This window comes from Mytilus trossulus, chromosome 9 (assembly GCF_036588685.1).
Source record: "Mytilus trossulus isolate FHL-02 chromosome 9, PNRI_Mtr1.1.1.hap1, whole genome shotgun sequence".
Lineage (NCBI taxonomy): Eukaryota > Metazoa > Mollusca > Bivalvia > Mytilida > Mytilidae > Mytilus > Mytilus trossulus.
Window position 1 is genome coordinate 43,665,476 of NC_086381.1, and position 26,544 is coordinate 43,692,019.

The window sequence follows — 26,544 nt, forward strand, 5'->3', positions numbered from 1 at the left end:
CTGCTCCACATGTGGCACCCGTCGAGTTGATAGTGTTATACAAACCAATGAAATAGTGTAATGTGGTATGTCATATTCGTAAAAAAAGGATGGTAATTGTAGTTACGACATAAGGAAAATCTCCGATATTCCAAAACGATCAACCAACTCGTGATGTGGTCCGTAAAATGTACGAAGGGATATTTTAACTTCACCGTTGAAACTCTTCGTTTCAGAGCTGCCTTGTGAGCAGCAACGCTCTATCAAGGAAATCCCGATAGGACAAACAAGCCCGGGAATATTGTTTCAATTGGGAGATATCTACTCCGTATGCAGGCGGCGATTGAATGTTGCTACATAGAAATGGAAAATTTACAAATGGAAAGCTGAAATCATCTCTTTTATCGTAAAGTTTTGTTTTCAACCGACCCTCAATGTCATTTTTTACATGTAAGTCAAGATATGAGGTTGACTTGACTGTATCTGTTGTATCAAGTATCTCTAGTTCGATTAGATAGATGCGTTCAACATAGTCACTATTTTTTAAGTTAAAGAACATAAACTTTATAACGAAAAGAAAAGTTAAGGGATATTGCTAACTTCTTTTAAATATAATATATAATACAATACACGAAGGCCGTACGTTGACCTATAGTTGTTAATGTCTGTGTCATGTCGGTTTCTTGTGGACAGTTGTCTCATTGACAATCATACCACATCTGCTTTTTTGTATGAACAAATTGTACTTTATTATCAAATGTTTACTCGAAAAGAGATATTTTGTTATTGTTTAGAATGCTGTACATATCACTAATGTCTTTGCCTGATACAAACATATACTGTTTATTTCATATTAACTTGAACAGTATATAAACAACATACATTTTCTATAGCAAAATTCAGAAGAGCATGGCATTCTCATTCTAATAGTACAATGTAAAATTTTGTCATATAATAAGCAGTATCTTAAGATTTAAAGCACATACCTCATTTGAGAATGCCAAAGTTGCTACATTGTTTGCTATTTTAGGTAATGATCAACACTAAGTCTTGCATAATTTAGTTATTTTATATTCGTTGCGTCGCGTGTTGTACTAGTTTTAAAACTTGTAAACTCAAATGAAATATGATATTAAAGATTCATTATTGTGCAACAATAGAAGAAAGAAAGGGAATCAAATTATCACAATTCTTGATTAAATAAAGAAATTTCAAATGTTTCACTAAATGTATAGTGTCACCATGTTGATAGGATCAATAACCTATATATTTGTTAAATTAGGCTTTTGGAAAGCAACCATCCCTTTTCTTCATGAATACTATTATAAAAGGAGTTTTGTGCATTTTAAGATTTTTGGATGTGCAAAATCATCATGCCATGATAGTAATGATAACAGAAGCAATATTATGACTTGAGAGCAATTATGCATTTGTATTTCTTGTAAGTTATTTGTACTAATCAACTGCCTAACTTCACCCTTCAAAACAACTTCTTAGGTTACCCCATTGCTTAAACTTAGTGCTTTATTTGGTCTTTTTATCTTTTTTAATTTGAGCTTCACTGATGAGTCTTTTGTAGACAACAAAGCAACATCAGACGTATACAATTTCAATTCAGGTACCTTTTGACGAGTTATTAACACATTGTCGTTTGGCTAATATATTCAGGGTTTTTTCCTTGAATTCCCGAGTGCTAATAACAGTATCTTTCAATAAATATTACATTATTTTGATTTGATGGGTTGTCATAAACTCTGTATGGTGTGTACTATGTGCATGTTGCATAACTATAACAATTATATTTGAATCGTTATTCCTATCAGTATAGTACATTGCAATCTTCCAAGTTTCGAAGGGATATAACATATTGGATAACATGCCAAAAGATGTTACGAAACTGTGCACATGATTGGTTGCTGTTTACTCTACCCTAATAGACTATCATTACTAAAAAAGAGGGGCAAAAGATACCAAAAACGACATTCAAACTCATGTTTCGAACATAAACTGACAACGGCATGGCTTAAAAAAAGACAAACAAAAAAATAGTAGATAAAATACACAACATAGAAATCTAAGGAATACGCAACACGGATCCCACCAAACACTGGGGTGATCCCAGGTGCTTCAGGATGGTAAGCATATCCTGCTCCACACTTGGCACCCGTCGAGTTGCTAGTGTTATACAATCCCAGTAAATAATGTAATGTGGTATGTCATATTTGTAAAAAAGGATGGTCATTGTAGTTAGACATAAGGGAAATCTCCGATATCAGCTGTGACACAGTTATTCCAAAACGATCAACCAACTCGTGATGTGGTCCGTAAAATGTACGAAGGGGTGATTTTAACTTCACCGTTTGAAACTCTTCGTTTAAGAGCTGCTTTGTGAGCAGCAACGCTCTATCGAGGACATCGCGATAGGACAAACAGGCCCGGGAATATTGTTTCAATTGGGAGATATCTACTCCGTATGCAGGCGGTGATTGAATGTTACTACATAGAAATGGTAAATTCACAAATGGAAAGCTGAAATCATCTCTTTTATCGTAAAGTTTTGTTTTCAACCGACCCTCAATGTCATTTTTTATATGTAAGTCAAGATATGAGGTTGACTTGACTGTATCTGTTGTATCAAGTATCTCTAGTTCGATTGGATAGATGCGTTCAACATAGTCACCAAATTTTTAAGTTAAAGAACATAAACTTTATAACGAAAAGAAAAGTTAAGGGATATTGTAAACTTCTTTTAAATATAATATATAATACAATACACGAAGGCCGTACGTTGACCTATAGTTGTTAATGTCTGTGTCATGTCGGTCTCTTGTGGACAGTTGTCTCATTGACAATCATACCACATCTGCTTTTTTTATTAACAAATTGTATATATAAAACAGAAGATGAGGTCTATTTTTGGTTTGAAGACTGTTATATTTATATAGTCAGATTAAATACTTCATACGTTTTACTTGTGATTTTATGAGATTGTCATCCTTTTTGTCAGACATTTCAATTAAGAATTTGATAAGAAATGTCAAGAGAAAGTGAAATCTTATAACAGCTACAAATTAAGTTATACAATCTGATGATGATGTGTAATATATTGTTGTTATGCGCTGTCAAGCAATGTAGACATGTTAATTTGATATATAAATAGCTGTCATATTGCATGAGCTGATGTACTTTTCAACGCTAATAAGCACGAAAATGACATCAAATGACACATATGAAGTGATGCGCGGTGAGATATCAGATTAAGGAGGATTGTGATATGAATTGAATAACGATGATGATAGCAAGGTGGCCATGTGGGTGATATAAAGTAAAGAGCAAGGACTGGATGAAATGAATTGAAACACATGGATGATATGAAGTGAAGCACAGTGAATGATATCAAGTAGAGCATGTGTGTGATATGAAATGAAGAACAAGGACTGGAGGATATCAGGTGGATCACGTGGGCGATGTTAACCGAATCAGGGTTGATGATATCAAATTAAGCACGTGTGTCATATGAAGTGCAACACGGACAATGATAGCAAATGGAGCACGTGGGTGATATGAAGTGACGCACAGTGCACGAAATCAGATGCAGCTCGTAATATGAAATGAAGCACTTGGGAAGATATCACATAAAGCATGCCTGTGATATAAAATGCAGATCGAGGATGGTTTCAAGTGAAACACGTGTACATGGGTAATATGAAGTGGAGAACGAGGTATGACATCAATCAAAACCGGGATATTATAAAATTGGACAAAGAAAGTCATTCGGTTCGTATCAAGTGAAGAACGAGGACGGTGTTACGAGTTGAGAAAGGGATAGAAAATATCCAGCACACTCATACGACAACTAGGAAACATCGCTTTTGTGTTTTAGCTGAGTCTGACAACACGGAACGCAATATTATTTGAATACATCTATAATAAAGTCTATATAACAACATCCCGATAAACACATACAAAGATTACCTGGTTACACATTATATCTGTCTTTTCCATTAATTACCGGATTGCAATGCACTTTTTAATTACATTGAACATGACCATATAAGGATTTTTATACAACGTATAACATTCATAAGTCACTTAGAACAAGTGGTTCTTATTCCTTTTTAATATAGTATTTAAAAGCGACATTGTACATGTCTGTTACGTCTTTTAATAAACTGTGATGGGAAGTCAGTTTCAATTTTTGATTTCTTACTATTGGATAGAATATGACAATATATTTTGCGTGTCATAAAGACATTGAAAACAATCAGCTTTTATTCTGTTCTGAAAATATAAGGTGCCTTAATATCAGATCTAAACATGGAAATTATAAAATCCCAAAAAATCTAAACTCCGTGGAAAATTCAAAACGAAAAGTCCTTAATCACATTATACATACTGTTGCGATAGTTCTCTTCCAGGTTTGAGAATAAGTGTTTCTCATAGGATACCTTCAAGGACTAAATGTTAATAATAAAATATGAGTGATTTTCCTGTTATTTCATGCCTGAACTAACTTACTACTTTTAATAGTGTAAAATTACCGGTTGTTAGTTGCAGTATATCCCATCTTTCTTGAAAACATATTTCTAAAATAATATCGATTGCAGGTTTTGTCATGAGAATTTAATTTGCAGTTTCCTCATTATTCAATCTTGTTACAGTGAGAGACTTCTACAATTTATTCTTTAAGAGAGGAATAATTCTCTTCGACAATGGTGTTTCCTCATTCGGTTTATCAAGTATCGAACCATGCAAGGTTACTACGTTAATAAATCCGTCGAAAGAACATTTCAGAAAAATATAAAAAATTGAACATGCTGTTTACATAAAATTCGATATTAAAAACTAGACTAGCCAAATTGATAGTAATTTCCGGAAAACAGACTTGTATTACTATAGAAAATTCTGTAGAAAATAGGAAAGGCAAAAGCATCATTTTGCACTCAGTTCGCTCCAGATTTTTTGTTAACATTCATCTGAAAGATATACATTTTTGCAGAGCGCCTTCTTCATCTAAACCGGTTATTGAATCAATACATGTGTCTAGAAAACTGCTAGGATGCCCTGTCAAATCATCATTTGTCCAAAAATAAGGGATATGACGGTTTTCTCTGTGCGTTCGTCTGTGGGTTCAAAACGCATTTCGGTCTGTAACTCAATGGACATAGTGTTGCTTCTTATATTATATAAAACCAAGTGTCGTCTAGTTATGCTATCTAATATTGATCTGATTACCCTCTCGGAGCACCTGCGATCACCCAAGTTTTTGATGGGGTTCGTGGTGCTAAGTCTTTAGTTTTCTATGTTGTGTCTCCTGTACTATTTGTAGTCTGCTTTGTTTTTTTTAAATTTTTGGCCATAGCGCTGTCAGTTTGTTTTCAATCTTTGTGTCTGTTCCGAGTCCTGAGCCTCGTAAATATTCGTCTTAAGGTGGTACCTAACACTACAGGGAGCTAACTCTGTAAAATTAGCTAAACGTTGTAATCTCGTTGTGTTGTTTAGGGGATATGAAGCTTCTCAATGATCAAAATTAGTGTTTGTCAAGCTGCTATATAACCAGTCTAATAAAATTGTTGGACAAAATTCTTTGAAATTTTTACATTTTTGTCAAAGTTAAATATTTTGTCAAAAAATTTATGAAAATTATACGAGCCAAATTAGTTGTAGAGAAGGTGTTGTGTACCACCTTTAAACATTATGTATGTCATGTCATAGATTCTTTTTTTATTTGCAGCGTTTGCTTTTACATTGCAGACCATCTGTTTGCTTTTAGTTGAGACCAAAGAATAAGGATGTAAAACACTAAATCTTTTCAAGTACGGCCTTCAACTATGAGAAAAATCCCACACCGCATAGTGATTAATCTTATATACATTAGGCACATTGGTGTTCGATAAAGTTATGTGTTGTGACGTACACTAAAAGCTTAAATAGTAGTTTTAGTGAAGGCTTGTATTATTATACATATATACTTTAACATGTAAGATTAAAGTTTAAAGTGCATAGTTTCATCGGAGATATGGTCATACATATTTTTTTGATTTTAAACATATTTTATTCATTAAGATGTGAAAAGGATTGAGCAACAGACACATCATATAAAGGCACTATCCATAATACATGTACAAGTTATCCAAATGGTGAAGTTGAAATCATCCCTTCGTAAATTTTACGGACGCCATCACGAGTTGGTTGACCGTTATGGAATAACCCTTTCACAAATGATATCGGATATGTTCCTTACGTCGTAACTACAATCCCCCTCCCTATCATGAATGTGACCTACCGAATTAGACTATTTACCGGATTTGTAATCACATAAGCAACACGACGGGTGCCACATGTGGAGCAGTATCTGCCTACCCTTCCGAAGCAGCTGAGATCACCCCTAGTTTTTGATGGGGTTCGTGTTGTTTTTCTTTAGTTTTCTATGTTGTGTCATGTGTATTATTGTTTTTCTGTTTGTCTTTTTCATTTTTAGCCATGGCGTTGTCAGTTTGTTTTAGATTTACGAGTTTGACTGTCCTTTTGGTTTCTTTCGTCCCTCTTTTATAGTTCAATTACAACAACTGTATTTAAAACAATGCAATATAGTAGAACATGCATGCTACTTGTGAACACACACGAGCAAATATATGTTAACAGTGTTACTAACTAAATTCAAAGTATATTTAAATATATAGTGAATTAATCATCTGTTATTTAAAGTACCTTGACACATTCAAATATCCTTTATAAGTCATTAGAAAAATATATGGCTTGAAAGAGACACTAAGCTTGCTTAGTGGAATAAATGAATTAATGTTGGAGTGTAGAAAAAAAAACTAGATGAAACAAAAATTAGATATGTTTTAAACAAAACGTTGAGTGTCACTGATATATTTCTGAACAGATATAAACATAGTAATATGCATATCATATGAAAATAATCTGTTTCCAAAAAGTAGTAATTCAATATGTATGTCAACATTATCAACGATGAAGTAAAAGGAATCAAGTAGGATCTGTTTTACACCATTGTACTAAGGGCAAATAAAAAAAGAAATGTTGGTTATCCTCAACAGGATGGTTATAAATTGTACAAAAAGTGTTCTCGGATAGAAATGATTAAACAAATGAGATAGATATTGAAGACTAGAGTAATGACGTACATTGGTAATAGTGGTACCCACACTTTCAACAAATTTTATTTTCATTAAATTTTGACAAAGTATTTCCTTTGACCCTTTGACAAAAATATAAAAATTTCAAAAAAAATTTGAACCAAGCATTTTATCCGAAAAATTACACTGGTTATATAGCAGTTTGACAAACACCAATTTTGATCATTTAGAAGCCTAATATTCCCTGAACAACACAGCGTGAATAAAACGTAAAGGTGTTACAGAGTTGTCTCCCTGTAGTGTTGGGTACCACCTTAAGTGGATTAAGTAATAAAAAAGGAAAGTTTTGTTTACTTTTTAGGTTTTATATTTTCTCATAATGTTTTGTTGGTAGCTATTTATTCTTTTCTCTGTGTCTGCATTTTGTTTCGAAAATGGACATTCCTTCAGTTGAAAGTCACTATCATTCCTGTACGCCTCTATAATCAAAGTTACTTTAAATATTTGATTCAGTTACCAAAATTTGAATGTAAGACACATTTTGTGAGAACGTTGTACACAATTTTAAACAACGGTGAACAATGCAAATTATTTGACAATATTATATGGAAAAATAAATAGAAGAGTTTTGTTTGCAATCTACGATCTAATTGTCATTTATGTGATGTAATTGCATGATGTTGTAGGATATAATAAATTGCATTTTAAATATCAAATGCATTGATTTATTTTTGAAATAATGCGTGTATTCGCCGAGGTTGCAAATGTATTTTTGACATGACATGTCAATGCGGACGTTCGTAGAAATTTTCGTTCGACACATAAACAATTTAAAAATAGACTCCAGCAGTTTCTGTCTAGACTAACAAGTTTTAGGTTTTTAGTTTTGGATTTAATTTACTTAGTGACCAGTGATTTTAAAATTGTATTTAAATTGTTTTAAAAAAGACTTACACAAATGGAATCTTCGTACTGTTGTTTAACTTGACCCCCGATAGTTTCTGTCCAGTCTAGATTTTCTTAGCATTTTATACTTGATTTTAATTTACTTAATGACCAGTTATCTTAGTCTAAACTACATAACGCATCATAATATGAAAGCAATATAATAATGGATTCAGAATACTTTAATAATAGAGTGTCTGATTTAAAAACTAACCAAGCCGAGAAAGATACATTTTCATTTCGTTTTTTCCATCAGGATCAAACAGTCTGCTATATTTTCCTTATAATCATCATATGATTTATGGCATCCTGTTTATTATAAGATATTATCATGGTAAATCGATGTCTATTTACATTGTTATTATTCTTTGACGATGTTGTGTCTATCTCCTTTAGATGACGAACTGCGATCTTCTTCAGTTGAGATGTTTTAGATAGTAACGATTGACCAATATCATTATAACCAAGAAGGAAACATATGTAAGTATTATACTGTTTTATGTTTTTTATACTTAAGTCTTTTTATTTGTTGTTACAAAGTCTCAATTACAAATCTTACATAGCATTACTGTTGTATATAACACATATCAGTGTGCTATGGTTAACTTTTTGTGAGTTCCTGAAATACATTGTTGTGTACTTTTCCATTTTGATGAGGGAAGATCTGGCTACCCACGGATGTATTTAAATCCTTCACATTCTGAAAAAAAAACTCATCATATATATATCAGATTAAAATTTTATATTTACGCCAGACGCACATTTCGTCTACAAAAGACTCATCAGTGACGCTCGAAAAAAATTTGATAAAAAAGCCAAATTAAGTACGGAGTTGAAGAGCATTGAGGACCAAAAATTCCAAAACGATCTGCAAAATAAAGCTACGGTAATCTATTCCGGAGGTAGAAATGCCTTGTATTTCCAATATTCAACAGTCAATTTATAATTATGAACAAATCATTATAACTCATGTCAACACAGAAGTGCTGACTACTTAGCTGGTGAAACCCTCGGGGAATTAAAACTCAACCAGCAGTTGCGTCGACCCGGTGGTTGTAAATAAAATCATCATAGATACAATGATTGAAAATTTATGTTTACGATATTTTTACTGAATTTTGAAGAGCGTATGTTGATCTATATATAGTTAAAAATTCTTCAACGTCATGTGGTCTATATTTATGGTAGACATTTTTGCATTGGCAATCCTTTTATTACACATATAACAAATTGCCAATTCGTCATTCACATAATGATATAAATACTACAAGGAATATATACATGATTGAAAATATAGGAAAATATAGATAAAACATCTATTCTGGTAGATAATGAAAGTAAATTAAACAAAGAACTTGAGCATAAAGCCGGACATACGGACACATTGACGAATGGACGCACAGACTGAAACATATAATGACCGAAGGCGAGGTCTTATAATCTCGATAGATTTAAATTCTGATACTTGTTAAGCGTTTTTTTAGCAAATGAGCGTACAGTCAGAAATATTTCTCGACAATTTGCTTATTCGTCTAAGTTTATAACCCAAATTTGTTTTTATCTAAATCGATATATGACTTTAAACAGTGTTATGATTCTGTTGCCTTTATTTATGATCGTTAGGTATTTACCACTATATTTTTTTTCGACCAATTTACTGTTACAAGTCTAAAAACTAAGTGTGATAGTTCGTACAATAATACTGCTAAATACATTGTATGTTGAAAGTTCCAATATTTCTAAATAGAAATAATTACTATCTCAATAACAAGAGGAACATGAAAAACTGAAAACTTTATATATTGTACTTCATATATTACTACAATATATAAAAAAGAAGATGTGGTATGATTGCCAATGAGACAACTATCCACAAAAGACCAAAATGACACAGACATTAACAACTATAAGTCATCGTACGGCCTTCAACAATGAGTAAAGCCCAAACCGCATTGTCAGCTATAATTGACTCCGATAAGACAATGTAAAACAATTAAAACGAGAAAAACTAACGGCCTTATTTATGTAAAAAAATGAACAAAAAACAAAAATGTAACACATAAACAAACGACACCCACTGAATTTACAGGCTCCTGATTTTGGACAGGCACACACACAAATAATGTGGCGGGGTTAAACATGTCATCATAAACATCTTCTATCTTCGCTCATATGATGATCTGGCTTCAATGGTATTTGGTTGACATCTTTGCTTCTGGTCAGAATAATATTTTTTCTTCGTATCAACATCATTTTAGTCCATCCCACTCCATTTTGCCTTTTAAACATGTTTTTATTCGAGCGTCACTGGTGAGTCTTTTGTAGGCGAAACGCGCGTCTGGCGTTTATATACAATTTTAATTCTGGTATCTTTGATGAGTTTATCTTGCATACCCAGATAAGTATATACACATTTTGTTAAAGTGTCAAAAGATCAATTTGTTTTTCAATTTGGATTTAAATATCATCCTCCTACAATTAAACTCGACCCAGGTTGGTTTCAGTTATTCGTTTTAAAATAACGTAGATTATATAGTGATCTTAGATTTTACAAACTATATATTTCGTGTATTTCTGGTTAACGTTCATCAATTATAATGTCTTTAACGCCATACAGTGGTAACCTTAACCAAAAAGTATGTACATTCATCACATGTATTACTCCTAACCGGTTCTACAAATGCTATGTTATTTAAATGTCATGAATGCAGATTATTCTCCCAAAATGACTCATTTAGAATCAACTCTAATAACCCAAATCTAATATCTGGCTGTCAGAAAAGTGCTCGCCATACAGCCTTACAAATTCTATATTATCCAAGTGTCACGAATACAGGTTATTCTATCAAAATGATTGGCTAACTCTACAAATATAAAAGTGCATGGCACCTATTTAAGAACATCTCGGTTATTCTCCCGAAATGAGAAGTTTACCCTAGAAATAAAGTCGTGATTCCTATTAAAGATTATCTCTGTTATTCTCACGACATGATTGGTTATCTCTATAAATACGGCCATGGCTTCTATTAAAGATCCTCTCGGTTATTCTCACGAAATGATTGGTTCACTCTAGAAAATAGGTCATGACTTCTATTATTAAAGAACCTCTCGGTTATTCTCACGAAATGATTGGTTTACTCTAGAAATAAGGTCATGACTTCTATTAAAGATCCTCTCTGATATTCTCGCGAAATGATTGGTTTAATCTAGAAAATAGGTCATGAAATCTATTAAAGAACCTCTCGGTTATTCTCTCGAAATGATTGGTTTACTCTCGATATAAGGTCATGACTTCTATTAAAGAACTTCTCAGTTATTCTCACGAAATGATTGATTTACTCTAGAAATAAGGTCATGACTCCTATTTAAGAACATTTCGGTTATCTCAATCTTTGCAGCAGACAGTTCTATAATCTGGTTTATTGTTACTTTTTACAATAAAGCAATCTGTCAATATACTAAAGTCATTTCTATTTGATAATTTGCTTTTTCGTCGAATAGTCTATAGAGAAATCCACTCTCTTTGAAAATGTTGCACTAGGGAACGTGTCTATTGTAAAACAAAGCATTTTCAATATAGCAATGTAATTAGATTTCACCACAAGTTATTAGCAAAGCCTGTCGGGAACGTTTTAGATACATTTAGTATTTGAAGATACACCGACGAGTCAACAGCTAATAAGGAAAAATTATCTTCCATTTTTAAACAAAACTTTTAAACACTTTTGAACTTCAACAAATATGATTAAATTTATTGTAGATACACACACAAACTATTAACGTAGAAACATGGTAACTTGCCCTATGCATATGTGTTAGTTAGAGAAATGCTAGGCTATTATCATAGAATACTTTTATTTGATGTGAACAGTGAACACAGTAATATATCATGTTATATCGGTCAACACAAACTGTATGTGTACTTTGCTCATTGTTGAAGGCCTATCGGTGACCTATAGTTGTTAATGTTTATGTTATTTTGGTCTTTTGTGGATAGTTGTCTCATTGGTAATCATACCACATTTTCTTTTTTATATTTTATTCTAAAATCAAATTGCATTTGGCATATTCTGAAAGTGTTGAAATTTGATTTTAACTGATGTTGATATGATTTCAACAATGACACGCTATGAAATGAAATTATTCCAAAACATTGCTATAGACAATTTGGCGCCATTAAGCATTTTATTAAATACAATCAATGTTAATTCAATGAAAATTAATGAACTCTAATTCTTCATTTAATGTCTTTAACAATCTTTGTTTCTCCTTTAATGACCCAATGCGTCATTAATCACTACTCCAAAATTCCTAAAGATGGCAAAGTGAAAGATATGCTTTCTACACTATAAGACGTGAAATTATTACTTACAATAAAAAAAAAAAAAACAGCCAAATAAAAGCTATAAGCAGGGTGACCACTTCTATTGTGAACTTTTGATTTGTGCGACACTGAGAAGACGGTTGTAGACGAAACGCGCGTATCGTACACACTTATAGCTTAGTATAGATGCTGAGATTTTGTCACAAAAAAAAAAAAAAAGACGGCATATAAATTGGAAGCCACATACCAAACATTACACTACGAAAATTAAAACTAAAATTCACCAGTGTATTTATTATGTATATTACATATATGTATCATTATATTAGAAACAGACTCTTCTCCTTGTCGTCAAGGGAAATCCTACCACTTGTTAGCTCAATACAATCTTGTAATATAATTTTGATTCCAATGCGAATGTATTTTATACTTGAACATAGTCTCATTCTTTTCTCCGACACTTCCAGTATTCTTTTAATGTAGCAAAAAAACTGCCTGCTTTCATAAAACATCAAGCAGCGGAAACGTCCTTGAAATAGGGTTTCTTAAGCTTCAGCTGACATTTGTCGACTAAACAACATTGCATGAGAAAAAATTGCATTAATAACAGTACAAATATAATGGACTCATTTTTTCAATGATCTAAAGAACACAATTGTAATGGGATTCCACGTTGCCATAGCCTTAACTACGAGATTTGGCAACACCGAAGATAAATGATAATGCTAAAAATGCAACAGACACCTTCCGTATTCATTTCAAATTGTATTTGACAGAAAAACATAGCATTATTGAACATTGTTTAATTCACTGAAGTTTCGCTACATAGTTCCTGTTCATCGTTCCGACGCAAGTGTCATTTTTTAATAACAAAAATGACTGCTAATAAACAAACAGATTAGAACAAAATACGTGTATGTGAAGTTTTTGCCTGTACAATTCGTGGTAAATAATCCAGTTTGACTCTATATTTACGAAAACAAAACTATTTTTCATAATTGACAGACATGGCAGATTTTTTTCTGACAACTCATTAAAATGTTTTATTTGTCATGACGTCATTCATTTTGTCATGACGTCATTGATCTATATTATTTGTATATATCCTGAATTCTGAAATAGACATTTAACTTTGATAATGCTGTCAAAAAGTCACAACTTCAATCACTTGCTTTGAGATATCGTTGAGTTTTATAATTGATAATTGTGTTTGATACGTTCGGAAGTACAAATAAAAATAATGTTTTTAAAACGTTAACTAGTTTGACACACGAGGTATGGATACCAGTAATGAACTCACAGGAAGTTAGAATACAGTTCACATTAATTAGTTTTACACACGAGGTAAGGATGCCAGTAATTAACATACCGGAAGTTAGAATACAGTTCACATTAATTGAGTCAAAAAAATAGCGCTGTTAATAAAACTTGAATTAGTAAATTTCTACAGTTTTTTGTTAATGATATCACATTAACCTATCAATAACCTCAATATTAAGATGTTAATGACAGTTGAATCATTTGTCAATAATGGTTTAATTAATGCTCTTTTATGTATCTAAGACCTTGCCACCTGACTTATAAGAGGCTTTACAGAGCTTAGTATGTCGTTCACCTAGGTCTATTTGATTCTTCAAAATTGTAGACTATTGTTTACAGTTTCTTTTTTTTTTTATCTTATTTAGTTTTTGTTTAAAACACGAAAGAGGGTAAACACAGAAATCATTTGACAATCATTCCTATCCTATTTCACTAATGGTAAATCTTGTATAGGTGATAATTTTTGTTATTCTATGACTTTATCTTCTAGTATATTTATACTTTTCAAGATATAAGGCAAAAACGCCAAAAAAAGATAAAATCAAATTCAATAACCAGTCAACGTAAGAATGAAAAATTCGGACATAAGACTTGAAGACGGTGACCTATAATTGTTAATTTACGTGTCATTTTGATCTGTAGTCGAGAGTTGTCTCATTGACAATCATACCACGTCTTCTTTTTTATATTTACATGTAAATCTGGTCTTCTTGTTTAAAGTTTTATATGTATCTATTTGAGTTTTTACGAATTTAGTGAAAATCGAAAAACAAATAATAAACTGGTCGTTAAAGGGCAATTACTCCTGCAATGATCTCTTGACGTTTTCTGTTATATTTACTTATTTGAAGATATTGTCCTGCAGATCATTTTTGCTGTTTTGGGGTCTCTCATCTGTTATGTTGGGTTTTGTTTTTATAAATAAAATAGAGAAAAACTCTTCATTTAAGGACAATAACTCCTGTAATATGTCGTCCGACCAAAACCTTTCGTAATTGTTGGTCCTAAATGATCTTATACTAAGTACTCTATTTTACTTCTTATTAGTTTGTATTCGAACGACACGGGTGAGTCTTTTGAAGACGAAACAGAAGTCTTGCATACACAGTTTAAAAATTCGAAACTATTATCAGTTGATTTGCATTATTCTTTACCACATATTCACGTTTTTTTTCAAAATTAAAGCTGTCAGAAACATTCTTATGTTCTTCAAAGTAATAAACAAAAAATACATCCTCCTAGAATTTCAACCATACCAGCAGCAATGTGAATTTCCATATCTCATGAACTATAATAAGTTATATGGTTCGCTACTGAACCCCTACGGATCCATAGAGGGATAGTAAAACACATAGGGGGTGACCGAGTTCCCTATGGATTTTATTCACCCTCTATGGGTCCGTGGGGGGTCAGAAGTTAACCGTTTAACGAATTTATCGCACGCTAGACTTTTTCTGCTGCGTTTTGTTGAAAAATGAACAATGAAACACAACAACATTAATAGATGACGTCACCTTTTATGAGTCATGAACCCCCTATGTAATTACCAACCCCCTACGGTCTCATAGGGGGGCACTACGCGACGGCGTTTAACCAATCACAACGTGATAACTTACCCGCGGTGCGATAAGATATGATATCTTACCTTCAAGATGACATCTGGAGTCAGCATGGAATAATTAATTGTTTTTATTTTTTTCCGTGACGCTTTTCCAAAAACGTTTTGCTCAAATTTATATAATTTTAACTGACTAGAGAAAAACCGTCGTGACACCGTTATTTCATCTTGTTCGTAGTAACATTAGTTATTTCCTGCAGTGTCAGTTAGAAAATGTACAATTATATCACAGTTAAGGTATTTGGGAAAAAAATATTGATTGCTTCCAATTTAATGATTTTTTAAAAAGAACATTATTATTTCTCTCACGTCCTTGCAGAAAAGCACCATATTTGTTAGAAAATAAATGAATGCAAACACAGTTCTAATTGCTGATGTTTGCCGTCTTGTATTTCAACGTTGATCACCCATTAATCTTCATCTATAACAATATTTTCTTTCTTTTAATTTATATTGCTAACTTTGTTGTTGAAGGGATGTTTATACCACTTAACAAATAAAGATATTTTATGATGATAATTTGTCTGATGATTTGTGTTAAAATGGATCCGATTTTTAATATTTCTTTCTGTCGGTTGTGTATTTAATAAACTGAAGTCTGATGTTACTAACGCATAATTAGCTACTTCTGCTGTTTGTTGGTAAGCATACAAAACAGTCGGTGACACTATGTTATTGAAATAAGAATGTCAAAAGTAAAATCACAAAAATTCTGAATTTAGAGGAAAATTCAAAACGGAAAGTCCCTAATCAAATGGCAACATCAAATTATAAAAAACTTCAAACGCATGGACAATAACTATCGTATACCTGTCAGCCTTAATGTATAAAGTAGGTATACAATCAATGTATAAAGGAGGTACATAATGTATAAAGTAAGTACACAATGTATAAAGTAGGTACACAATGTATAAAGTTGTGAATGGTAAACAGGGAAATAAGGAGGTACACAATGTATCAAGTTGTGAATGATACACAGGGAAATAAGGAGGTACATACTGTACAAAGTTGGGAATGGAACACATAAAAATAAGGAGATACACAATCTATTAAGTTGTGAATGCTACACAGGGAAATAAGGAGGTACACAATGTAAAAGGTTTTGAAAAGTACACAAGAAAATAAGGAGATACACATGCAATGTATAAATATTTGAATGGTACACAGGGAAATAAGGAGGTACACAATGTACAAAATTTATAATGGTACACAGGGAAGTAAGGAGGTGCACAATATATTAAGTTTTGAATGGTATACAGGAAAATAAGGAGGTACACAATGTACAAAGTTGTGAATGGTACATATATAAATAAGGAGATACGCAATGTACAAAGTTGTGAATGGTACACAGAGAAATAAGGAGTTACACAATGTATAAAGTTGTAAATATTACACAACGAAATAAGAAGTAACACAATGTATTAAGATGTCAATGGTACACAGGGAAATAAGGAGTTACACAGTGTAATAAGTTGTGAATGGTACACAATGAAATATAAGGAGGTACACAATGTATAACGTTTTAAGTCCTACACAGGAAATTAAGGAGGTACACAATGTTTACAGTTTTGATTGGTACGCAGGGAAATATAAAGAGGTACATAATCTATTATTATTGTGATTGTTTAACCTGCGTCTGGCGTACTTTATTATAATTCTGGTACATTTGATAACTATTCACACCTCTGGGTCGATGACACTGCTAGTGGACGTTTCGTTCCCGAGGGTATCACCAGTCCAGTAGTCAGCACGTCCGTGTTGACGTGACTATCAATTATATTGTCATTTTTATAAATTTGCTGTTTACAAAACTTTCAATTTTTTCGTAAAATTAGGGATTGTCTTATACCAGACATAGAGTACCTTACCCGAATTTGGCACAACTTTTTTTTCAAATTTTGGGTCTTTAATGCTCTTCGACTTTGTACTTTGTAGTTATTTGTCTTTATAACTATTTTGACATGGGCGTCACCGATAAGTCTTGTGTTGACTAAACGCGCGTCTGTTGTACTGAATTATAATCCTGGTACCTTTGATAACTAAATACACAGGAATACGAGGAGGTACAAAAAGCATAAAGATTTTAATGGTTAACAGAGAAATAAGGAGATACACAATATATACATTTGTTAATGGTACACAAGGAAATAAGGAGGTACACAATAAATAAAGTTGTGAATGGTGCACAAGGAAATAAGGAAGTACACAATGTATACAGCTTAAAATGGTGAAATGTCACTAACGTTTAAATGTGTTAATTGTATCGTAATTTTGCATAAGACTCTCATTACGAGTACTTATACAATGTACCCATAAAAGATGTGAAAATCCTGCAGTTAAAATGTCAGTATTAGTAACATGTGTTTCAATCGCACTATATTTTTCATTTCGTTTTAAATAGAATTTAGTACAAGTAAGACATAATCAATATATCTTCCATAACTAAGAAATCTAGTATCAATTACAGAGCACGTCTTATGTTTTACTGCTTTTTTTAATTTTAGCACTTTAATTCATTTTTTTACCAAATACTATTCGCTGAATAAGATATTCTCATAATTTATCATAACTGTACTTTAGTTCGAATATCAAAGATGGCAGGTGTCCCCGTGTGTTTGACTCGAATCGAAGTTTTCAAACCGGAGATTGTTGGTTCTCTCCGGGGAGTCTGGCTTCCTTCACAAAAGTCATTGACCCTCATGAAATAGCACTATAGTGCTGAAGTGGCGTTAAACCCCAATCACTTAAAACATATTTTTTTATCTGAAAATCGTCTATAAATCGTTTATAAAGAATGGCTTTCAGCAATTTCTCATTTCGTATACAAATGACGATTGTGAAATCAGGAAATTAGTAACTAAATGTAAACAAAGAATATGGTTGTGGTACACTTGGGCATGACATTAATGCAAGCTGTGTTCACTTCTTTCAAACAATCGGACAGAACACTTCTATAAGATAATGGATACAACCTTAGTTAGAATAATTTGTATATTTCTTTGACCTGTATTATGACGAGATTATATGTAGACTTTTTCCTAAGTTGTATGAAAATCATCACTAGACCATTACAACTTCTTTGTGCGTGATACAGTCACGTCTGTATATCATTTTTATTTATATTGAAGTCACATATGTGATCGATATAAAATAGACGTGACATAGAGACATTTTGTTTTTCCTTTATAATCATCGTTCTCTGTGCTGTGTTGATGCTTCTTGGGTGTTGTTTAGAAAATGTAAATATATTTTATATTGTATGTTTTTAGATGTTGTTCGTTTGAAATAAAATAGTAAAATATATTTGGCGGAAATAAATATGATCTATCTGATATCCTGGTATTATCAATCCGTTTGAAAAAAAAATATTAACATAGATCTTCTTTTCTTGTAATAAAAACCAAAGTTATGGTCATAACATTATCTAACAGTTTTTTTATTGCACATTTTCAATTTATTGATTTTTCAAAATTAACTTAGAGCTCGTTTGCTACTGTTGAAGAAAAACAAGATAATAAATCAGTTGAAATATGATAGACCATTAGTTGCCTGCTATATCGTCAATTGTACAAGGCTAATAACACATTCATTGGCAACTCTTATTTTATGCGGTTCTATTTCAGAGATTTTTCCGTCCAGTGTCAGAAAAAAATGTCTAGGCTACATCGATATGTTTTATATTAATAATAAAGTGTGAAATATTAGAAGCTTATGAGAAACGAATCAAATATACGATGAAATATTACTTCTTATTACAATCCGGTCGGTACTTAATGCGGCTTCCCGTCATGCATTGCGGCATACATCCATGTCAATTTAAAAATAAGGAGATGTGGTATGATTGCCTGTTAGACAGAGATTAAATGAAGTGGATTTAAGCAATTAAAAGCCACCATACGGCCTTTAAAAATATGAACAACTAATACCGTATAGTCGACTTAAAAAAGCGCCGACATGAAAAGTTTGAAGCGAATTCAAGCAAGAAAACTAGCAGCCTAATTTATGATAATTTATAACACAATAAGTTTGAAACACAGATTACCAAAGAGTCCCGTCGACAACCACTGAACTACTACAGGCCTCTGACTTGGGACATAAAATATCTGGTATAAATATTTTTGTGAATGCTCAACTCTGCCTTAATTTGTTTGACAGTGCTGTTACAGCACAACATAAGAATAAATTGAAAATATCAGTTGCAATTGGCGTAACTTAAAACATCGGTACGACGAACAAAAACAATAAACATCCAGAACAATTATAGAAACAAAACACCCAAATACATGTGTTACACAGGAAAACTTTTTTCATGTAAATTTTACATGAATCACACATGGAATTCACGGTGAAAATTTCATGTGAGATTCACGTCAAACAAGCTTATACAGTAACTCACGTGAAAATGTTCAAGTGAATCACCTGAATCTCACTGGAATTTTTTCTCATGAATTTCACGTGAACTTACACACCACCCCACCCCCAAAGGATTAATTAGTTTTTTGGATCGTATCTAAAGTTACAGTATCTTAACAACACTGTAAGACTTAGGATGTCTTTTTTTATATAACCCATACTACCTTCTTTAATACGATCATGTTGTGGACCTTATGTTTTTTGTTATAAATTATCAAAATTTTAAGAGTTTTGAATTGTAAAGTTTTTTTTACATCTTCTTTTCAGATAAATTAGATAATGTGCCTGACGTTTTACAGTTTATTTAATCGATCATTATGGCTTCTACCTGTTGTTACTGTCAGCCTTGTTCTGATGACTTTCAGTACCACGTAAGTACCATGATATACTATTTTCATGACCTTCTGAATGGTTAATTGATTTGTTATTTTTAGAGGTAAATGTTTAAAAGCGACACAAATATTGATTCTTACGTTTTTTTGCTTTTAAATTTCCTTGTTAACTAATAAGAACACAATTGTTTGCCAATGATGCAACTCTCCACAGTTGACACAGAAATTAGCAACTATAAATCACCTTACAGCCTACAATGGCCTACAACAATGAACAAAGCCTATACCAAATTGTCAGTTATAAAAAGGCCACAAAATGACGATTTGAAAATAAATCAAACGAGAAAACTAACAGGCTAATGTATCAATCTGCCATGCAGAGTTATCGGTCCTCGCTTTCTCTCAAGAGCATGGGAGTTTGTCTAATTTATCAATATTATTAAATGTGATGCAAATTTCCTACAAGTGATAGTTTAGCGCTGTAGAACCAGGTTCAATCTACCATTCTTTGCATTTGAAAATGCCTGCACCATATTAGGAATATGACAGTTCTTGTTCATTCGGTTTTTATGTGTTTTGTCATTTGATTTTGCCATGTGACTATGGATTTTTCGATTGGATTTTCCTCTGAGTTCAGTATTTTTGTGATTCTACTTTTTATGTACTAAATAATGAACTAAAAAACAAATATGTAAGAAAAACTACGGAAGCCCTGGAGTGCCATGCAAAAAAAAAAATTCAACTTGTGTGCACAAGTTACCAACTTGCGCGCACAAGTTACTATCGTGTGCGCACGAGTTGTACAACTGTAAAAAACACTTCGTCTGTTGATAAATACTACTATGAAAGTTTTGTGTATATCTAAAAACGTCTACCTATTTTGAAAGACGTGCATAGTATGAAATCATAAAAATACAAATTGTTTAGGCTCTGGGAAATCTTTCGCTGCTATTTCTGCTAAATATGAGCTACTGGGTACTCGGTGAAATTTGGGTACCATGCATTATATTGAACACATTAAATCTTAATTAACGATGTATGTTGGAGTTAACATTCCGAATTATACAATACAACATAAATGTGTTGCCCCGCAGCCCTATAAACCAATGGTCACTAAAACACAGCTTTTAGTTTGTCCTGTAAGCAGGCAATGCACTTTCAGTGGTATGTTTAAGCAGTGTCAGAAGATCGGATTCAGTATAAGAGGATCCAACATGAATTTAAGTAGATTTCTTTTATAAAGTCATCTTATAGAATATGCTTAAACACTGGTGTCAGTTAGGTTGTAAGGTTAAATTAATAGCTAGGATTTATAACGGTTCCTCACACTAACAGCTTAAAAAAACAAGTAGTATGCGACATATGCGCGGACATATATATTTGATAAATAAGAATTCGAATCCATTTTAATTGTAAATAAAGTAAACATCAATACTTTTTTCTTTATTTGTTTTCATTTAAAATTGTAATCTGATTTGATTGTATACATGCATGATGTTTATTTTACAGATATGGTATAGCTGTCGGTCTCAACCATACACAAGCAGTATTTCCTTACGTAACGTAAGCTATATATTTAGACATGTTAGATGATGCAAGTTAATAGATATAAAAATATGTGATTTGAGAGCTAATGAAACGACCCTCCATCTAAGTCACAGATTCTAAACGTAAACCACTATAGGTCAAAATACGATCTTCAACACGGATTCTTAGCTCACACCAAACAGCAAGCTATAAAGGGATCCAAAAACAACAAAAAACAACGGTCTTAACTTATTAAAAAAACAGAAACGAGAAACGAGAAACACTAATGAACCACGTCAATAACCATTGAACTGTAGCGGATTCATACGTTTTGAAATAGACACCAACCTTTACCCTCTTTTTGAACAATAGCGTAGCATCGAAACATAAAAAGAAGCACTATAAAATATCAAGTGATATGGCTTAACTCAATAATAAAACAAACGAACAATCACTGATCGAATACATTTGATCTATGACACAATGTAAATACAAAAATGTGAATTCAAAAATAATTAACTTTATAATTCAAATTGTATATTTAGTTTATAACTACTATCTATCAAGGGCTTGTTTATCTCACGGTAGCTTAAACTTTAGGTTTCTTTATTGTATTTATAAACTATTCCTTGTGTTTTACATATTGTTATTGAGGGTTTATAACATCAAAAGACACCGCGGGTGTAAAATTTCGCGATTTTCATTGAACAAGGTATACGAAATATTTTGGCGGTTATTATTTTGACGGATTAAATACTTTTATTAATACCTTTGTATGTACACCTTTTATTTGGCGGAATTTATTTTGGCGATTTAGTTCTGTCCGCGAAAATAAGCGAAAATTTGCACCCCGCGAAAATAACCCGCTATACGGTATTCAATTTATTCAATATAATGACGCAGATGTACAAATATGAAAAAAAAACCAAAGACATTGACCTAAATTGTGAGTAAGGGTATTACTTATCACTTACATGTATGCTGCTTATGTGTTATAAGTTTCAAGATAACAGACAAAACGCTAAAACTTCTCCAAATTTTCCAAACGTGTTCTCCAAATTATGACTTTTTTACATGATGGGATGGCAGGGAGGAACACATATACTGAGTCTTTTGTAAAAGAAACGTGCGTCTGGCGAAAATACTAAATTTAGTCCTGGTATATATGAGGAGCTTATTTACAACTACTGGGTCGATGCCACTGCTGGTGGAGATTTATTTCCCCGAGGGTATCACAAGCCCAGTAGTCAGCACTTCTTGTGCTGACATGAATTGTCATTGATATGGTTATTTTGATAAATCAACTTCTTAACATTTTTTTAATGTTTTGAAATACTCAGGCTTTTCTACCTCAGGCATAGATTACCTTAGTGGTATTTGTCAATGCTCTTAAACTTCGTACTTTATTAGGCCTTTTAACTTTTTTGGATTCGAGCATCACTGATGAGTGTTTTGCAGACGAAACGCGCGTCTGGCCTATATACTAAATTGAGTCCTGGTATCTTTGATGGGTTTATATACATGTATAATATATATATATATATATATAGTAAAAAAGTGATGCATTGAAACCGTTATTATCTTTTAATAATTTTCTTATATATATATATATATATATATATCGATTGGTGTCTATAGTAAAGTACACATAACGTTGTATTGACAACAAGACAAGTTCTACATGTAGCACATTGTCAAACTACTCCAATAGAAAATTAATACAAATATGAACCTGCGTAAGTTGTTATGTAGGTTACACTCACAGCTAGGAATGTGACAGTTGTTTTCCATTCATTTGATGTGATTTAGCTTTTGATTTCACCATTTGTTATAAGACTTTGCGTTTTGAATTTTCTTTGGAGTCCGGTACTTTTGTTTTTTTGACTTTTTGATAATATAAAACATGTACATCAGAAGCTTTATAGAACAATAGTTGCAACTCGGATATTTGAAACACATGTTCAATAATTTTTGTTTCATTTTTTTCTTCAGAAAAACGGGTGCAGCTGTACCGGAGAGAGGAATATTTACAATAGGTATAATTATAGCCGCCATCTTGTGTAAGTTTTAACAGTAGATAAGCACTAGGTATTCTACCTATGTCAAGCTTTTAGTGTCGAAATTGAGGAACATTTTAGATAAGGAATCTGTTATGGGTATATGTTTTTATACCTGTCCATCAGATGATTAAAAATGATTGATTTATCATCACATTTAGTGTCTGATGAACACAACAAGTGTCTTATGACCTATGTATGTCATCTTTGAATGATGCGTTTATTTATATTTAAACAATTTAATAATTTACAAGGCCTTGGTTCTTTATCATTAAAAAAATATTATAAGTTTTTTTTTTTAACTTAAATGTTAATCTGGTGTTTTTTTATCTGATGCTTTCCCATTGATGTATTCTCGACGGTCTCATTGTTCAAACATTTCAAATAAAACAACTCCATAAGACAACACCAAATAATCCTTAAAGTTGAAATTTGAACAAGAACAGGTCACTGTACCGTTTCAGTTCCGTACGTTTCTGGGCCATCATTGCTAAACCCGAAGCACGCATAAAGTTAACAAGTTAAAATAACGATATCGATCTATATATATATATAGCTTTGAACAGAAAAGTTATCTGATTGTTCGACTTGAGTATGAAAGAAATGGATATCTGCCTAACAAAAACTGTAGTATGAGATTTGTTAATACACTGTCATTTACAATTGACCACTGTTGTTAAAGGTCAAGGCTTCATATAAAGGAAACTACACGGTCTTTTATTAGACATGTTATAGCTATCATTAAACCAAATTGATTTATAAAACTTGTCGATTTCTTTCAATGAGTTAGACTTAAGGTACGTTGTGTTGTGACTTTCTTCCAATGTGCACACCAATGTACAAAAAAAAATATACAAAAAATGTAAAGCTAGTCGGAAATTCCGAGTGAAAGATTTCCTATAAAGACTTTATTGATGTTTTTACCTGTCATACTTATCTCTGATGTTAATACAATATGACAGAGATTAAGCATCAGCTGTGTAAGTAATTAACATGAATTTCCTTAAGTGGAACTTTTTGTAGCAATACTCTTTGAACATTTTAATCTTTCAAAGATTATTACTAATCATCAGCTTTACAATTTACTTTGATTATATTTTATGTCATTTTTCAGTTTGCATGAATGTAGAGATTAGATACGAGTATGTTAGATTGAATTTTAGCCAGATGTCCTTGACCCCTGCAGAGAAGGCAAGATGGATGACGACTAATACCATGACATTGTATCTAAGTCACATTTCTGTCTTTGGGCTCTTTATGTTAGCTAGTTTTCAGGTATTTATCTAGTATAATAAAGAATATTCACTTTTGAGTAATTACGGGTGACATTGAATTGTTGTACATGAGAAAAATATTATAATAGGATTGAGTTATGAGTATTTATAATAACATCAGTCATACTTAGGAAAGAACTTAATCAACCAACAGGAGTATTATTATTGTCACGTTACATCCGTCATAATATATCAATAATCTGACGAAAACAGGTGTCTACTGCATGGTAACTTCGGTATAACACAACAGCATAGCCCCACGCGACTTATATACAAAATTAGAACTCTGAATAACAATTGAGGATAGACCCACGTGATTTTACTTTGTAACCCTTATACTCTGAATAAAAAAAACAGCATAGGTCCAGGTGAATTAATTTTTATATAACCTCAGTTCTCTGAATAACAACTGAGGATAGGCCCAGGTGACTTTAGATAACCTTATCACTCTCATTAACAACTGGGGATATGACCAAGCGACTTCACTAATATTATCCCAGTATTTTTAATTTCAATTGAGCATAGGCACAACTGACGTCACTAAGGTAACCCAACTACTCTGGATAACTGAGTAACAACTAACCAAAGAACCACATGACTTTACTAAGGTAACCCCAGTACTCTGAATAACAACTGACATTATCATTTTATTAATTTAACTGACACCCTCTACACAATCATCTAGTTGTCATTGTTCCATGCTGTAAAACATTGTAATGATATTTACCTCAGAATTACCTTTCATTACAATATCACTAATGACATATGGATTGTCGAACTATGCACGAAATAATTCCGAGCAATGTACACCCGTCAATCACTCTTACCAATTATAGCCAGTTAATTAGTTTACGTTTATCCTTGACGGTGAACTGAATAAATTGGATAATAGTCGCTATGTCTAGGAATAAGATGGAGTGTTACAATAAGCTAAGGAAATCTCATGTTATTGAATTTCACCACGGTCTCAAGTATGTTTTAATGTCAAAGGTTAGATAGTCTGATATTGTTCAATTGAAACTGATATAAATTTCAGATTTGCACGTATCTGTTGAATGAAAACACAAATGAAACTAAACTTCCAGGATTATAAGGCTATGTCAGTTCATTTAAAGTACAAAGCAAAATTTGGTTATTGATAACCTGTTTAGAAAATGTTCTCAGTTACTGAGAAACAGACTAGAGAACATTTTCGGTTAATGATAAATTGTCGTGAGAAAGTTTTCGGTAACTGTTAATCTATCTAGATTAACGTGAACTAATAAAATGTCCAAATAAGTTTTTCAGTCATTGATAACCTATAAATAGAAATGCTCATTTACTGATATCCTGTCAGAGAAAGGTCTCGGGTACTGATAACTTGTTAAGGAGAAGTTCATGGTTACTGATAACCTGTCAAAACTAGTTTCACGGTTTCTAATATCCTTTCTAGAGAAAATTCGAGATTACTAGTTAACTTTATAGAGATATTTCTGTGTTATCGAAAACCAGCTATGTTACTGATAATCTGTTTAGTTTGTCTTTTACTGATAACCTGTATGAGAGAGTTCTCGGTTACTGATTACCTACTGATAAACTGAGTCCGTCATTTTAGGACTACAATGTATATACTACCTACACAAATGAGGACACATATTTATTTACAAACATGT

The 26,544-nt window shown here is 32.3% G+C and overlaps 1 protein-coding gene across 1 annotated transcript in view; it reads left to right on the forward strand.

The window, feature by feature from the left end:
* Positions 1 to 26,544, forward strand: part of LOC134683915 (DNA damage-regulated autophagy modulator protein 2-like) — a 46,438-nt gene that overhangs the window by 16,096 nt on the left and 3,798 nt on the right. Inside the window, exons 2-6 of the mRNA XM_063543232.1 lie at positions 8,424 to 8,507; positions 19,970 to 20,073; positions 21,544 to 21,597; positions 23,554 to 23,621; positions 24,733 to 24,893. Coding sequence (XP_063399302.1) covers positions 19,982 to 20,073; positions 21,544 to 21,597; positions 23,554 to 23,621; positions 24,733 to 24,893 — 375 coding nt within the window. The 5' untranslated portion in view covers positions 8,424 to 8,507; positions 19,970 to 19,981. The remainder of the gene's footprint in view (positions 1 to 8,423; positions 8,508 to 19,969; positions 20,074 to 21,543; positions 21,598 to 23,553; positions 23,622 to 24,732; positions 24,894 to 26,544) is intronic.